Source organism: Petaurus breviceps, unplaced genomic scaffold (assembly GCF_028583685.1).
Source record: "Petaurus breviceps papuanus isolate PSGF00001 unplaced genomic scaffold, PetGlider_PUasm1.0 100, whole genome shotgun sequence".
In the NCBI taxonomy this organism is placed as follows: domain Eukaryota; kingdom Metazoa; phylum Chordata; class Mammalia; order Diprotodontia; family Petauridae; genus Petaurus; species Petaurus breviceps.
The window spans coordinates 4334296-4351118 of record NW_027185573.1 but is presented as its reverse complement, the minus strand read 5'-3'; the positions used below and the strand labels follow the sequence as shown (position 1 = coordinate 4351118).

Here is a 16823-nt window from a genome sequence, read left to right as displayed (position 1 = left end):
AGAGAGAGAGATGGTCTGGAAGCCAGGGAGAACTGAGTTCAAGTTTTAACTTTGATGTGTATTATCTGGGTGACCCTGATCAAGTCTTTTAACATCTCTGTGCTCTAGGCAATTTTCTTACTATAAGTCACAGAGAAGGTGCTGATCTACATTAGCAAAGGGAGTTTCCTCACTGGTGGTTCCTTGTACCAATGAAATTATACATCTAATATAAAAATTCCGATGAAGACGATGATGATGATGATGATGATGATGATGATGATAATCATGATGATGATGATTAGTGACAAGTAGGCAAGTTGTGAGAAGGTACAGGAAGATTATCCATTTCTAAAAGCTCTTCAGGCTGTTTGAAGTTTCAGTGTTTGCTGCTTGAGTGGGAAGACGTCTTAAATAACTCATAACTGGGTGAGATCAATCAATTTGACAATCAGCAAGAATTAATGTGACCCACTATGTATCAGGCACTTTCACTAAATATGAAAAAAGCAGAAAAAAACAAAATGGCTGCTACCTTCAATGAGATTATATTCTATCAGGAAAACAGCACATAACTACATACCTGAGATTTTAGGAAATCCCCAGTAAGGGAAGAGGGCTGTGACAACCAACCAGTAACTCTCATGCCTGTGTATTTTACAATCACAATATTTCACAGAATCATGGAGCATCACCTTAGGAAAGAACATTATCCTCTATCTAATCCAAACTGTAATCAAAACCATAACACCCTCTTCTTAACAGGTGTCCATTCAGTCTTGTCTTAAAGACTTCCAAAATTCATCTCCCGAGACAACAGCTTTGGGACAGATCTAATTTATAAGGAAGTTGTCCCTTAAAGGGAGCCTAACTTTGACTCTTGAAAATTCCTACCCATTGCATCTGATCTTTATTACTTATTCATCTTCTGCATGTTTCCCATTAGTTCTTCTAGGCTAGACATTCCCTTTTCCTTAACCAGTCCTCATATGGTATGAACTCAACACTTTCAACTTTCCTGTCCATTCCCATCTTAACAATCTCAAGCTTAATGAACATCTTTCTTAAAATGTGAAACCCAAAATTGAATGTCACTGTTTTTTTATGTTACTGTTCTGAATTTTAATTCCCATCTCAATTATATCTTCCAACTACCAAGATGATCTCATTTCTGATAATAAAACATATCTATATTACTTGCATGAATTTATCTCATTGATATAAGCACTTCTTCCAGTGGGACAGATCCATGTTCTCTCATCCTTTATAATTCCTGCCCGTGTTTTCCCCTCATTTCTCTACCCAAGGGTGTCCAATGAACTCCCTGGGGAGCTTCCACAAGATCACTTCAGAATTTCTAGATACCAGAGAAGTATGCAGAAATATCTACCAGTTATCCTTTACTCTGGCTACATGGCTACCTCCTCCACTTCCTTTTCCATATCTGGAGGCAGTAAGTGTAGTAGAAAGAGTTCTGAACTTGGAGTCACAGGACATGGGTTCAAATCCTGATCCTACTACTAAGTAACTGTGTGAACTTACGAAATTCACAAATTCTAGGAGCCTCTGTCTCCTTATCTGTAAAATCAGTTTCAACTAGATGACCTCTGAGTTCCCTTCTAGTTCTAGATCCATTATCTTCTCTGACATAATTCTTTGTTAGTAATAGTTTACACCCTATTCACTACTACTTTGTGTGACCCATGATTTTCATTCATCAGATTAAGTGACATTCCATGACTCATAGCCTTACTGGAAAAGTACTGATATTAAAAGATGCTCCCTTTCCATCTTTTGTGATAAAAATTTCAGAAATTAGGGACACTTTTTGTAGAGTATTCAGAGGCTTTCTCAGATCCCTAAATATATCTACTTTTCCACCAAGGGATACTGAGTCCCATTTGTATGCTGTACCAATTTTTCCAGGCTAGAACAATGTTCCCTCTAATCTCGCATTAAAAAAATAAAGCTATCCTTGGGTTGCTGCTAAAGAGCACTGTTAGTCTTCTGTCCCTGGGGCCATCAAGTGTTTATTTTTCCTTATTGCTTCCTTGTCCCCTCATGGCACAAGTTTTCTCATCTGCCATCACCTTAGAACACACAGCTCATCTCTCCCTGTCAAAGTCAGACATGGGAATTGATTAGGGTGGCTGGATGGAGCCATACAACTTGGATATCAAGGCTTAAGGATTTGGGGGTCTCAAGGTGAAATTCAACATGTGTCCTCATAAATCTCCTTGGTTCAAGGAAAGGGGAATTCAAAGAAAGGCAGATGTCCATGAGGTCAAGCCTTCAGTAGCATTTCAATTATAATGCATTCAATTCAGAAAAGTAAGTCTCCAAAGAGTACTGTTTAACCACAAGCCCATTCCATTTACTTATTCAGGCTATGAAGAAGGGAAAAAAACAGTCTTTCCCAAACAGCATCCACCCAGGGAATCTTTATGCCAGTACCTGTTGCATGTGGCCCATTATCTTGTAGTTGTTGTGTGGTTTGTCCCTCATTCCCGAAGAGGACCATGACATCAGGGAGATGATGACGTGACTTGCAATTGATTTTGATTTGAAGGAGGGAGGGCTGTGCAAGGTCACCAGCCTCACTTCCTCCTCCAGGGCAATCTGGGTCCAGTGGCCAGATATCGATCAGGATGACTGGAGATGGTCCAAGATTCTTTGCTAAAGATCTAATGGGATAGATATAAAATTCATTGTACGAATTGTACCCAAAATTATACATTGTACAAAAAAAAAAAGGTACACAGCACCACTGGCATTGGGGAAGAAAAGGAAAGTTATGTCTAGATGGTACAATGAGTAGAGTGCTAGACTTGGAGTTAATAATATCTGAGTTGAGATCTTGCCTCAGATACTAACTAGCTGTGGTGTGAGCCTGGGCAAGTCATTTCAACTCTGAGTCTCAGTTTCCTCATTTATTAAATGAGGATAATAATGTCACCAAATTCCCAGGACTGTTATGAGGATCAAATGAGAGATATATAAAGTTCTTTGCAGCCCTTAAAGCACTATGTAACTATTATATGTTCATGATATTCTATGACCAATTAATCAAAATATTATTAATTTATATAGGTCATTAATTAATAATTAGTGTTTGATTCATATTGATTATTAAATTTCATTATTTACAGTCTTATTATTATAGGCACATTAAAGGCATAGGGTGGGTTTTAATCCAGCAAAGAATAATATTTCCAAATGTAAATAGAGCATATCTAGTTGGTATTCAAAGTAATACATAATGAATAACAGCTCTCATCATGGGGAAGTAGGAAAAAGGTTGGACTTGGAGTCAGAAATCCAAGTTCAAGTCCTGGCACTGCACTTAGGGTCATAGGGCCAAAGATTAAAAACTAGAAGGGGCCATAGGGGCCATCTAGTCCAACTCCTTTTTATACATGAGAAACTGAGGTCCAGAAAATTTTAATGACCTATCCAAGATCACATAGTGAAGATCAAATGAAACAATAGCTGTAAGCAGGTAGATGGTGCATTGAGTAGAACTCTGGCCCTAGAGTCAGAAAGGCCTTCGTTTAAATCCTGCCTCAGATGTGCAAGCTGTGTGACCCTGGACAAATCATTTACCTTTATGTAGCCTCAGTTTCCTCATCTGTAAAACAGGAATAATAAAAACACCTTCATCACAGGATTGCTGTGAAGATCAAATGAGATAATATATGGACAGGGTTTTGCAGACCTTAAAGTGCTTCATAAATGTTAGCGATTATTATTTCTATTAAATAAGTAAAGCGTTTTTCATTCTCTCTATATATGGTATATACATATACATAAAATATATATGTAATATATATAAAAATACATGTAGCTATATAAATGCTAGTTATTGTTATATAAGTGCTTTGCATCTCTCTACATGTATATATGATATATATTAAATATATGATATATAATATATGTGTAAATCTATGAATTTTAGCTATTATTAACAATAATTATTAATAAGTGACAAAATTCTAATATTCCTTCCAGATCTAACCTGTGACTTAAATACTTCCCTCATAACTTCCTTGGAAAATAGGTAGTGCAAGCATTTCTATCCCCATTTTGAAGATCAGGAAACTGAGGCTTAGAGGGGTGAAGTGACCTTCCTGTAGTTACAGAGCTAATTAATGACAGTACAGAAACTCAGTCTCCTGAAACCCAATGCCCCTGTCTGCTCTACTCCTAGTGAGGAATGAAGATGTTTCCCTTTAATAATACCAGACTGAATGGAAGTTTGATTGGCATTAACTCTGGTTCATGTTTTCTCTTTTTTGTTTTTCTCAGAAAGTGTTGCTTCTGCAGGGATTGTTTTCCAGAGAGGTATAAATATTTTTTAAAATTATTCTAACGCTGATTCTCCTATTCAGATCCTGTCCCCGCTGTCCGATGCCATCCTGGCTGAGAAGACAGTGACCGTGTTGGACGAGAAGGTGACAATCACTGACCTTGGGGTCCAGCTGGTGACTGGGCTCTCCCTCTCCTTGCAGCTCAGCCCAGGAAGCAACAGAGCAATTTTTGCCACCTCCATAGCTCAGGAGCTACTACAGACTCCTAAACAGGTACCAGGGCTCCCGGCCATTCTACGGGGCAACCGCTCCAAGATACAGTCTGATGAGACCCTCCTCACCCCCTGGGCACGACAGGTGTTCAAGAGAGGGCTGCCAGCAAGGTTGTAGAGGGGAATGCAGGACCCTGTTGCTGAGAGCGGAAGACCCATAGTATAGGCCAGTGTCTCCCTTTCCAGGCAGTCCTCCAAGGAGCTGCCAAATGACCATTTGACCATGTCACTACCCCACTGAAAACATTTTGCTGGAAACCTGGTCATTGGGTTAGTTCCCAATCATTTTCAAACCATGGCACCATACCAGCACCACCACCCTTTCAAGCTCCTTTATATTCTCCTATTAGAACGTAAGCTTCTTGAGGGCAAGGGTTGTCCTCCTCCCTTTAGGACTGCCAGTGTTTAGCAGAGTTCCCGACACATAACAAATACTTTTCTATTCAGTCATTCATTCATCCATGTGTTTTTCTTCAGCAGCTCCTTATTGCCTCTAGGACAGAATATCAAGTCATCAAGCATTATTAAATACTGTGTATCAGAACTGCCCTCAAGGGGCTTGCGATCTAATGGGAGAAGCACATGCAAACAGCTTTGTACATATATGCACACACACAAACGCATGCACACAGAGACGCATGTAAATATATTATTTACATTTCATGTGAATACATACATATTTACATTTTATGTAAATGTGTACGTATTTTATGTAAACGCATTATTTGCATTTTATGTAAATATATACATGTTTGCATTAAATATTTTTCTAAATATATACACACATAGAGGAGTGTGCTTATAGATGTTTAACAAGAAACTGAAAAATGTGCATGACACTTTAAATATTAAATTAAAATTGCAGGAGCACTTTCTTAAATCTAGACAATCAACAAGGCCATAAATTAAGCCTTTACTTGTACCATTTGCCAATTTCTGAGGTTGGAAAATTGAAAATTTCATGATTATAAACCAGTTTGCTGGCACCAGCGAAATTATATATGCATGTGTGTGTGGAAATAAGAAGGATATTGTTAGACATAGAGATGTATATATGTATGTGTGTGCTTGTATATGTATATGTGTGTGTGTTAAAAACATGTAACATATCAGGTCACCATGGTCACACATACATGTGTGTATATATACATTCATATCTGCATATACGTATTGTGATAAGTGTAATATATAATACATGCCCATATGTGTATAAATAAATTGGGAGTAATCCTAGAAAGTCTCCTTGCATAAACTCGTTTAGAGTGCTCTACAATCTGGCTCTAGCCTAACCTTCCATAAGACTTCCCTTCACTCCCCTTAGCACACTCTGTTCTGGACAGACTTGCTCAGAGCTCTTTTCCCGCTTTGATAAACCATCTCCTGCACAGAGGTGCCTAGACAAGGGTTGACCCCATCACTTGGAATACACTCCCTCTTCACCTCCACTTCTTAGAATGCTTAGTTTCCTTCGGTCATCTCAGGAGTCTCCTCCATGAAATCTCGCCTCCTACACAAAATGTTTCCTGATTCTCCCAGTCATTGATCTTTTCCTCCTGGAATGACTCTGCATATGTTCATCTAACCTAATCCCACCCGAAACTCCCTCTATGGAATGGAAGCTTCTTGAGGGTGAGGGTCTGTTCCATTGTTTTTGTTGTCGTTTTTGGTAACCCAAGTTTCTAACCCAGTACCTTGCATATAATAAGCACTTGGCTGTCATGTACAGGATACTCTAAGGTTTGCAAAACATTTTTCATACATTATTTCATGTGAGCCTCAGTAGGACTCTGTGAGGCTGGAAATATTGCGATTCCTGTTGTACAAATGAGGAAATGGAATCTGAGAGGGGTTAATAGATCAAGGATCACACTGTTCATAAGCATCAGAGGCAGGATTTGAACCCAAGACATCTTGAATATTGTTGAATGGAATAGACTGCTCACCCTTCCTGTTTAAGATCCTGTGATTCACAGTGCCAGCCAGTTCTCCCCAGACACCCCATCTGTCTTCCCCTAGGCTGTAGCCAGTTTAAGCTTTCTGCTACTCTTCCTTCAGGGAGGAGTGCCGGGTAGTAGGAAGCTGGCACCTGGATAACATGAACCGCCTTCCCATTTTGCTGTGCCCCCTCGGTGCTCCCAGACCAGGTGTTTGCTAATCTTCCTTTGCTCTGGTTAAACTTATTGGCTTTTCAGGCAGTGGCTGCCATCCAAAAAACACTTGAGTGTCAATGATCCCTATAACTGATCAGAATTCTTGCTGAGGGCCAGCCATGGTCCCTCCAAGAGAACCACGCTATAGATCTCAAGTGAGAAATTGAAAGTGAGGCTATGTTTACTAGGTCATAAAGATCAGTTCCCTTTGTGTTGTCTGGGAAGAGTTGAGAAATTGATGTGCCTTGGCTGGAAAACAGGCCAGTACACTAATTCATTCCTGACATAAAGAACTAAACGTACTACCTTGAAATCTCTTCCAGAGTTGGTTCTGATGGCATTTAGGCCCAGCGTGCAACTTGGCTCTGACATTTCAGTTGCAAAGAATCAAAAATGCATTTGAATTACTTCTCTGATTTCTTGTAGAACTCTAACTGTGATGGTGTGACAGGGCTTCTGCCCGGCGGGAACACCCATGTCAGAGGGCACTGAGGGTACTTTTAGCCCTTTAGCAACATAGAAAGAACTAAGTTATTTATTTTAGGATCATAGGTATAGATCTAGAACAGAACTCAGAACTCACCTAGTCTAATCCCCCCTATTTTACAGATGAGGAAACTGAGGCCCAGAGAAGTTAAAAAACTAATCTTCTCCTCTTCTTGGCTTCCCTGAAGTCCTTCGAATCCCAGTTAAACCCTATCTCCTATAGAAACCTTTCCCAATGCCCCTTAATGCTTACACCTTCCCTCTGAGGTTAGCTCTAACTTATCCTGTATATATCTGCTGTTTGCATATTATCTCCCCATTAAACTGTGAGTTCCTTGAGATCACGGACTGTTTTTTTTTTTAACCTTTCTTTGCATCCTTTGTGCTTAGGTTAGTGTCTGGCATATAGCAGGCATTCAACAAATGCTTGTTGATTTGATTCCCTAGAATCCAGGGGTGGGAAACCTTCAGCTTTGAGGCTACATCTCACCCTCTGTGTCCTCAAATGCAGCCCTTTGACGGAATCCAAACTTCACAGAGCCATTTGTGGGGTTTGGATTTAGTCAAAGGGTCACACTTGAGGACCTAGAGAGCCACATGTGGTCTCAAGGCCAAATTGTGAAGTCTGGATTCCATCAAAGGGCTGCACTTGAGGACCTAGGGAGCCACATGTGGCCTTGAGGTCAAAGGTTCCCCACCCCTGCCCTAGACGGCCGATAATTGTATTGTAGTTGTTCTTCAGTTGTTTTTCAATTGTGTTCAACTCTTCATGACCCCATTTGGGATTTTCTTGGCAGAGATACTAGAGTGGTTCGCCATTTCCTTCTCCAGTTCATTTTACGGATAAGGAAAGTGAGGCAAACAGGGTTTAGCAACTTGCCCAGGGTGACACAGCTAGTAAATGTCTGACATCAGATTTGCACTCAGGTCTTCCTGACTCTAGGGATAGGCCCAGGGCTCTATCCACCATGCCACTTAACTGCCTATTAATTGTATGTCCAACTTCACCAAGGCTCACTTTCTCCATCTATAAAATGGCAATGACAGTAGCACCTACCCTACAGGATTGTTGGAAGGACCAAAGTAGATAACGTGTAATGCTTTGCAAGTCCTCTAGCATTATAGAAATACCAGCCATTATTACATTCAAAGATGAGCATATCATCAATCTCAGCCAGAAGGGTGTCCTAGTTAAAATTATAGAACCACTGGAAATTGAAGACTATTATCTGTTCTGGCTAGGCCTGCCCGAGCAAGCGACTGATTCACCAAAGGAACTTGAAAAGGCCAATATTCCAAAAGGGATCAGGGAAACAAGTGAAGATAGCCCCGCTTCTCTGGCCTGTCATTGGCCCTAAGATGCCAAGTCTGCAGACGAGATAAAAGATAGCTCTGAGTCAGGCTGGTTTGATTGTTAGCGTCCACAGAAAGCACATAAACCATGGACTCGTACAGAATGTACTTCTTCACCTACAGAGCAGTCAAGACCTAATAAAGCCAGGAAATGTGGTACCATGAGGGCATCGTCTCTCAGACTGTGTCCTCTGATGTTTGTTATGAGTAATAAGTGGAACCTTTGTATTAAAGCAGCTTATAAAATAATGTAGTAAATATTGTGGTTTTTCTTTTCACTTAAACACATAGCACTTGTAAATAACCCCAGTAACCAGTAATGCCTTTTGACATGTGATTTATTATCCTGCAAAAGTAGAAGCCATAGAGCCCAGGGGACACATCTTTCTCTTAACACCTCTAGGAAAAACAAATCTTATTACCAAGTGTTTAAAACTGGCCGTGTGTTTTATGTCTTCATAGAAATTCATATTCTTTCTTAGCCAGGGTAGGTCTTGGCTTTTATTTCCACTGAATATGAGAGTTCACCCTTTGTATTTCTGTGGTCTTGTGGCATGAGGGCCAGTCACAGAGAAAGAATCATGGTGTCATACAGTCTCAGCATTGGAAGAGACTTCAGAGATCATCTACTCCAGTGCGTACATACTATTCTCTCTTCTGCCTCCATGATTGTGTTCAATTTCCCCCTCTGCCCCTGCACTCCACACATTCACACCTGCCTTTCTGGAAATGAAATCCAGTCCCTCCTTGATTCTACGTCTTATAATTTCTCACTCCCGTCTAAACCTCTTTATGTGATGCCTTTCCAGAGCCCCTTGGTTATTAACAGTATTTCACCCTTTAAATTACTGTTATTTTGTATATACTTCATATTTACTGACTTGTGTACTTATTATATTCCCCCTTGCCGATGGACTAGAGATTCCTTAAGAAAAGGACTTTTTTTTCTTTGAATCCTCAGTGCTTAGCAAAGTGTCTTTATAATAATAATCAACACTGAATAAATGTTTGTTGAATTAGATCAGATTGGATTGGATCGGGTTTGGTTGGAAGGGCTTGGGTTGAATTGAGTTGGAATGCATCAAAGTGGAATGGGTTGGGGTAGATTAGTATTCTGTCTATAGCAACCTTGGTGAGTGGTCCTCCAGAGTTTGAAAACCTCCAGTGATAGGTAATAGGCATCCAGACCCACAGTTTGATCACTCTAGTTGTTAGAAAATTTCACCTGCATCAAATTTAAAATTGCCTCTCCCCAACTTCTGCTGATTACTCCTAGTTTTGGCCCTTGAGGCTTAAGCCTCGGTAAGACTTTTTGGCTTTGTTAATTTGTGATTTGTATGTGTGCTTTCTTAACAGGAAGCTGCCATAAGTTGCTGGATCCAGTTCAGTGATGGTTCAGTCATGCCCTTGGATATTTATGATGCAAAGGACTTCTCTCTGATGGTGACATCTCTTGATGAGAAGGTGGTCTCTATTCACCAAGACCCTGCATTCAAATGGCCTGTTATTACTGCTGAAATGGAGGAAGGACAGGGTGCCCTCGTGAAGGTGGAAATGGCGATCAGTGAATCATGCCAAAAGTCCAAGAGGAAGAGTGTGCTGGCTGTTGGCACAGGAAATATCAAAGTGAAGTTTGGCCAGAATGATGCCAACCCCAACACCAGTGACAGCAGACATGGGGGAAGGGGTCACCTGGAAACCCATGCCAGTGACAGGAGGTCTAAAACAACCTGGCAAGAAAGAATGAGGCCAGATGGGCAGTTTTTCAGCAATTTCTCAATGGACCGCATGGAAGGCAGGGGAGCCACAACAGACAGGTCCGTCTTCTGGAAGAAGAATAAACAAGAAAATCTTTTAGATGATAATAGCCACCTACAAACCATCCCCATGGACTTCACCAGTTTTCCTGCTCAAGTCGATCTCCCAAGGAACAATGGAGAGATGGAGGAGAATGACCTAGTCCAGACGCCCCGGGGCTTAAGTGACTTAGAGATTGGGATGTATGCTCTCTTGGGTGTCTTCTGCCTTGCCATTTTGGTCTTCTTAATTAACTGCGTGACCTTTGCATTGAAATACAGGCATAAGCAGGTTCCTTTTGAGGAGCAAGAGGGCATGAGTCATTCACACGATTGGGTGGGGTTAAGTAACCGGACAGAACTTTTGGATAATCAACTGAATTTTCCCTCCCCACAGGAAGAGCAGATCACTGCTATTGACCGGGGACTAGATTTCGAGGAGAGTAAGTATCTCCTCAACACAAACTCCCAAAAGAGTCTTAATGGTCAGGTGTTCAAGACTTCAGAATCTCCATTTGCTGATGGGAAAGACCAGAAAAGTGAACCCACAGCTTCCCCTACCTCTAAGCGAAAAAGGGTGAAATTTACCACCTTCACCACCATTTCCTCAGATGAGGGATGCCCTACGGTTAACTCCATCCTGATGAGCAGTGTGGATGACATCAAATGGGTTTGCCAAGATATGGATCTAGGAGAATGTAAAGAATTGACAAACTACATGGAAAGGTTACATGAAAAGGTATAACGGGACATGGGTGAATATTTGTTTTTCTGCTCACCTTCTGCCTTTAATTTGGGGTAGTGGGGCACAAGGACATCTCAGAAGCAAGTAAATTAACAGGAAAAGAGAAGAGCCACATCTTCAGCTGAGGACCAGAAAACTACCTGAAGTCAGCGGGATGGAGTCCAGGAGTCAGAGTCAAGATAGGAATTCCCATTCCAAAAGAGTTATTCAAAGTTAGGTTTATCTGATATCTGCCAAGTTTGGCAAGATTTTCACAACTGGAAACAAAAATCAGATTTGATTCAATGAACTTTTCCAGGAAAGAACAATTTCTCTTTCTCTTTTTCTCTCTATCAATCTCTCTCTTTTTTAAAAATAAATGTAGCAATTTGGATATTACAAAATCCAAGTAGCTCCCATACAGACTGTGGAGGAAAAAAAAACAAAAACAAGACTTAGGGTCAGATTTTTAAAATGGATCAATGAAAGGAAGCACACCAGCTAAAATAAAAGCAAAATATTTAGCCATGAACATTATTGATAATGGACAAAGATTGGTTTCACTCTAGACACAGAGAAGTGACTGTTGTGACTTCATATTCCTCAGAGAATCGAAGGGGGTAAATCTCCTTGGCAACTGAAAAGGCAGGCAATTGTTGCCCCATAGAGAATGGGGGAAAGCGTGCCAATAAGATGTAACCATATGTGTAATAAGATAATGAGAAATAAACTCCATGGGGTGCTTTGGAGTAGTCTTTAGTTTTTAAAGTAAGGGACAGTCACACTGACATCAATTTACCAGACACAGTATTCCAATTAGGTTCAAAGAACCAGTTTCTTTATAGCAAGCTCACTCCATCCATCACTAACATTTCAATTTGTACACCTCATCCACAATCCTGCCATTCGATAAGGGTTTAGTCACTGGTCACATGGGAATTTACAGCCAAAGGTTTTCTGGATTGCAGAGGTAGTATTAGTATGGAATGAGTGTGCCAAGAATAGCCGGCATCTTCCTCCCTACCACGAACCTCTCAGTTGCGATCCCTGAAACTTCTGACCCTCTGCATAGCATAACCACCCCAGTTACTTGCCAGCCCCAGGGCTTGGGCTAAAACCTCTGGGCAGCTGCACCCAAAAGGATCAAACTCTTCCTCTTCCAACCTTTCTACCCAGAACAGAATTCCAAGTTACATCTCTGCTAAGTTGGGAAATCATCCTTGACCTTCCTGTATGCCCCTTCCCTTTCCCCCAAAGCTCTGCATCATTTGGCAGGATTCATTCTACCAAGCCATCTGGGATCACTTGGTACTTGCTTCCCATGTGGTTATTTTAATAAAGTAACTGATTGGATTTAGAGGGGAAGGGTAAGTGTTATTCATGCTGAGCTCAAAATAACCTAATTCCATTTAACTTTTAAGAAAGATCACTGGGCTATTTCATTACCATCTCTGAGTCTGCCCTCTGGTGTCTCACATCTGAAGACTTGCTTCCATAGACACCAAGATGGGAAAACCAGGTCTGAGAGTATGAATGTGTAGGTGGAAGGAGAAAATGAGCACTTAATAAAAACCATTTGTCTACCAAGAAAGTCCTTGTACTTCTTCCGTACTTTAATCCAGTTAGAATGTGAGTTCCTGAGGTCAGGAACTCTTTGCACCCACAGGGCTTAGCACAAGGCCAGGCAAGAGCACTTAGTAACATTTTGTTGACTTAACTGATTAAGCTAAACTCCCTTCGAGGCTGCAGAAAGACAAACCTTAGTCTTTGCCCTCAGAAGCTTACAGTCTACTTGAAGGGATATAAATATGTCCATCAGGAAGGGTTATTGTAGCAATTCATTTCAAGAGGGAATGAGCATTGCCAACTTAGTGAGGAGGTGGGGATGATGGGATGGAGTTGTTGTTAGGGATCAAGAAAGGGATCCTTGACACCTGATCCAGTGAATTGAAGGCAATTAGGAATCCTAAGGGGTGGAGGTGAAGGTGAAGAGAAAGTTTGTCCCTAAATTGGGGTGTCAATATCCGGACATCGCCTGCTTCCAATCCTAAAACTGGCTAATTTGGTTTTGCTGCTTTTTATACCCAACACACATTTCCCATGTTGGGTTTTCTTTTATTTTTTGGTTCAGTTACATTCTTATGTCTCTTTCACTTCTCATCGCTGCCCCCATTCAGGTCACTACTCCTCCCCCTCCCCCATCACTTCCCTCGTCAGAATCCACTATACTTAGAATATATTGTAGATTGTAAGAATGTAATATATATTTATAAACATACTAACTGTAAATAAAATTTGCATTCAGTGGCTTCAGTTCTTCCCTCTTTTCTGCACATTGTCCCCCCGGAAAGGCTTGGCAGTCAGTTTTCTGTGAGCCATCCAAGGCTCTGGTTTTCAGTAAATGAAAATGCAGATTTAAGGATCCCTGCACAATCTAATTACAAACCTTTACATCATGTAATGCTGCTCTTCATGTGGAGAGGATGTTGACACCCGATGACAAAGAGCACTGTGCAGCAAGGCTCTCATTCTGAATTGGAAAGTATTTGCAAATAAATCACATGTGTGCATCCCTACTAAAAGCCTGCTGAGTGTGCCTGAGATGACAGTAAGTGGTAGGCAGGGTGAGGCAGGTGCTGAAGCCCCTCAGTGAGGGGTCTGCCTGCCTAGAAGATGGGAGATCTTCAGTATAAATCAGCACATTTGGATTTCTCAAAGGAAGAAAGTGCACACACCCAGACGTGTGCCTTCCCAGGGCATTTAGTGGGAAAGTACAATTTAAGAAGAGAACTCTTGGTTCATATAGTGGGTGGAGTGGAAATGATGGGAGCAGCTAAGTGGAGTAGTGGATAGAGCCCTAGGCCCAGAGTGAGGAAGACTTGAGTTCAAATTTGGCCTCAGACACTTACTAGCTATGTGACACTGGCCCTGTCACTTAACCTTGTTTACCTCAGTTAAGCTAGAGAAGGAAATTGAAAACCACTCCAGTATCTTTGCCAAAAAAAACAAATTGGGTCACCAAGAGTCATACATGACTGAAACCCCTGAACAGCAACAAAAGTGGAAATTATGCCAGATCTGTAGTCAGAGGACCCATATTTGAAGCTCAGCTCTATTTCTTACTCCTTGCAACCCAGGACAAATAATAAAATAATCTAGTATATTTATGGAAAATGCCATGTAATAATAAAATAATAATGATAACTGACATTTATATAGCACTTTAAGGCTTCCAAAAGCACTTAAATTACGTCATTCGCTCTTTATGGCAACCCTGGGAGGTAAGTGCTATTATTATCCCCATTTCACAGTTGAGGAAACTGAGGCTGAAAAAAGGTTCAGTGACTTTGCCAGGGTAACATGACTAGTAAATAGATTTGACAGGGTTTAAACTTGGGTCTTCCTGATTCCAACCCCAGCACTCTATCCATTATTCCAGATTTTTTTTTGGTCAGTAGCTGTGACTCTATTGGTGTAGAGAGTGTTTATTGAGGAAAGCCCCTCCACCAAGGCAGATCAGAACCCATTCTACAATTTATAGTATAAGATATGATAAAATGCAGACTAGTCGTCTATTTGTATATGGACTTTAAGTTAGACAAGTGACTTTGCCTCTCTGTGCCTCGGTTTCCCCCTCTGAAAAATAAAAAGGTTTGACTAGTTGGCTTTTTGAGGTTCCTTCCAGCTCATAAGGTACTATGTTGAATGTGAAAATATGTGTCATTTTTAATAAAGAAACATACCCCTCACCCCAAAAAAAATATTACATAGAAACATGATCTAGAAAAACAGCAGGGTTTGGAAACAGAGGATCTGGGTTTGAATCCTGTCTCTACTATTTATTACCTGTGTGACCTTTTGATAGGTCACTGAACATCTTTGTACTTCAGTTTCCTCATTTATCAACTGAAAGGTTGGACCAGATGACTACTAAGGTCATTCTACAGTTGAGTTAACTGAAGCAAGCAGAGGTTACACGACCTTACAGGTTATCTAGCCCAACCCCCTTCATTTAACAGATGAGATTTAGAAAGATGAAGTGACAGCTGAGGTTGCATAGGAAAAAGGGTGTCAATGTCAGGATTTGAACCCAGGTGCACTGACTCCAGTTCCATTACTCTTTCCACAGAACCTCATTGTTATTTCTGATCTCTGTCCTGTATTTATTTCCACTCAGTCATTCTGAAATCATTTATCGAGTGTTTACTATAGGTAAAGAATGGTATGCTCCTGACCCATTCTGAGAAAAAGCTGCTATTTGGGTAGGAATATTTTTACACTCGAAAACTCAAATTTCTTAAGTCGAGGTTGGGACATAGCTGAATATCAGGTCAACTGAAACAATCTGAGGATTGTAGTGAATTGTGAGCTTAAAAGGAGTCAATACTATGATAAACTATGTGAAGTTCTATATCTTGATCTATAATAACATATAAAGAAAGATAATGTTCTCTTAATTTGCATTAAGAAGCTTCTCCCCCAGGACAAAGAAAATGAGCAATGATCAGAAAGAAGCCAAGTTAAGCTTGACAGTCAGAACACCTTTCCTAACAATTTGAGCTGTTCAAAAGTGGTATAAACTGCCTGAGGAGGTGCTGACTGCCCCTCTCTGGAGGTATTCCCATTAAGGTTGGATGACAACTTTTGAAGTGAGATGTAGAAGAGAATCTTTCTTGAATTTGACAAGGTGGCCTCTGAGACACCTTCCAACTCTGAGGCTAGAATTCAATAATCCCTAAGGTCATTTCCAGTTCTAAATCCTATGAAAGGAAAATCCCAATAAATTCAAGGCTGGATATGGAGATCTGGAGTCAAAGCAGTTGCCAATGTGGATGAAAAAGCTAATACATAGTGACAGTGGCTAATTCACTTTTTCCAGGTCACTAGAACACTGAAAAGGCTGGGCTTCCTTCCTTTTTTTTTCCTTTCTCTCCCTTTCTCTCTCTCTTCCTTTTTCTCTCTCCCTCCTTCCCTCCCTCCTTTCCCTCCTTCCTTCCTCTCTCCCTCTCTTTCTATTTTTCTTTCTTTCTTCCTCCCTTCCTTTCTCTCTCTCCCTTTTTCTTTCTCTTCCTCTCCCTCCCTCTCTCTTTTTTTCTCTCTTCCTCTCCCTTTCTCTCTCCTTTCCTTCCCCCTCTTTTTCTCTTCCTTCCTTCCTTTTTTCATTCTTCCTTACTTCCTTTCTTTCCTTCTCTCCCCCTTTCCCCCTAAAAGTTATAAAAACCTAGAATCCCACATACTTGCTTCATGGGGAATGAAAAATTAAGGCCTTATCTAGCAGAGAATCATTGACAGAGAACAAAATTCAACATTAGACTTTTTTCAAAGTGGAATGGGCTACCATGGAAAGTAATAGGTTCTCTCTTGGGTCTCCAAGCAAAAGCTGGATGACCAGTTTGGGGTTACAATATATTAGGGATTCTTGTTCAAGTATAGGATGGACACAAGGTGGTTGTCAATATCCCTTCCAGCTCTGAGACGTTGTGATTCTGTGGTTGTCCAAAACAAGGGCAAGTGCTTCTGACAGTAGAAATTAGATGTGTACAGAGGAGAAAAAGCTAAAATTTTGGAAGCGTCCTAATAAAGTGTTCTCGTGCTCTGTTGATGTCATAATTGTGTTTTGTTTCCATAGTCATGGAAGGACTATCAGGAGATTGGGATCAAACCCTCCCTCTGATACTTCATTGGAGGACAACTCCTCTCCAACTCAGTTTCCTCACCTGTAATATGATGATAATAAGACCTGAAGCACTATCTCA

General features: G+C 40.7%; 1 protein-coding gene across 1 annotated transcript in view; it reads left to right on the top strand.

Annotated features, from left to right (window-relative positions):
* Positions 1–11816, top strand: part of LOC138164174 (transmembrane protein 132D-like) — a 150144-nt gene extending 138328 nt beyond the window's left edge. Inside the window, exons 4-5 of the mRNA XM_069092128.1 lie at positions 4368–4559; positions 9904–11816. Of these exons, the coding sequence (XP_068948229.1) occupies positions 4368–4559; positions 9904–11088 (1377 nt within the window). The 3' untranslated portion in view covers positions 11089–11816. The remainder of the gene's footprint in view (positions 1–4367; positions 4560–9903) is intronic.
* The last annotated feature ends 5007 nt before the right edge of the window (positions 11817–16823 follow it).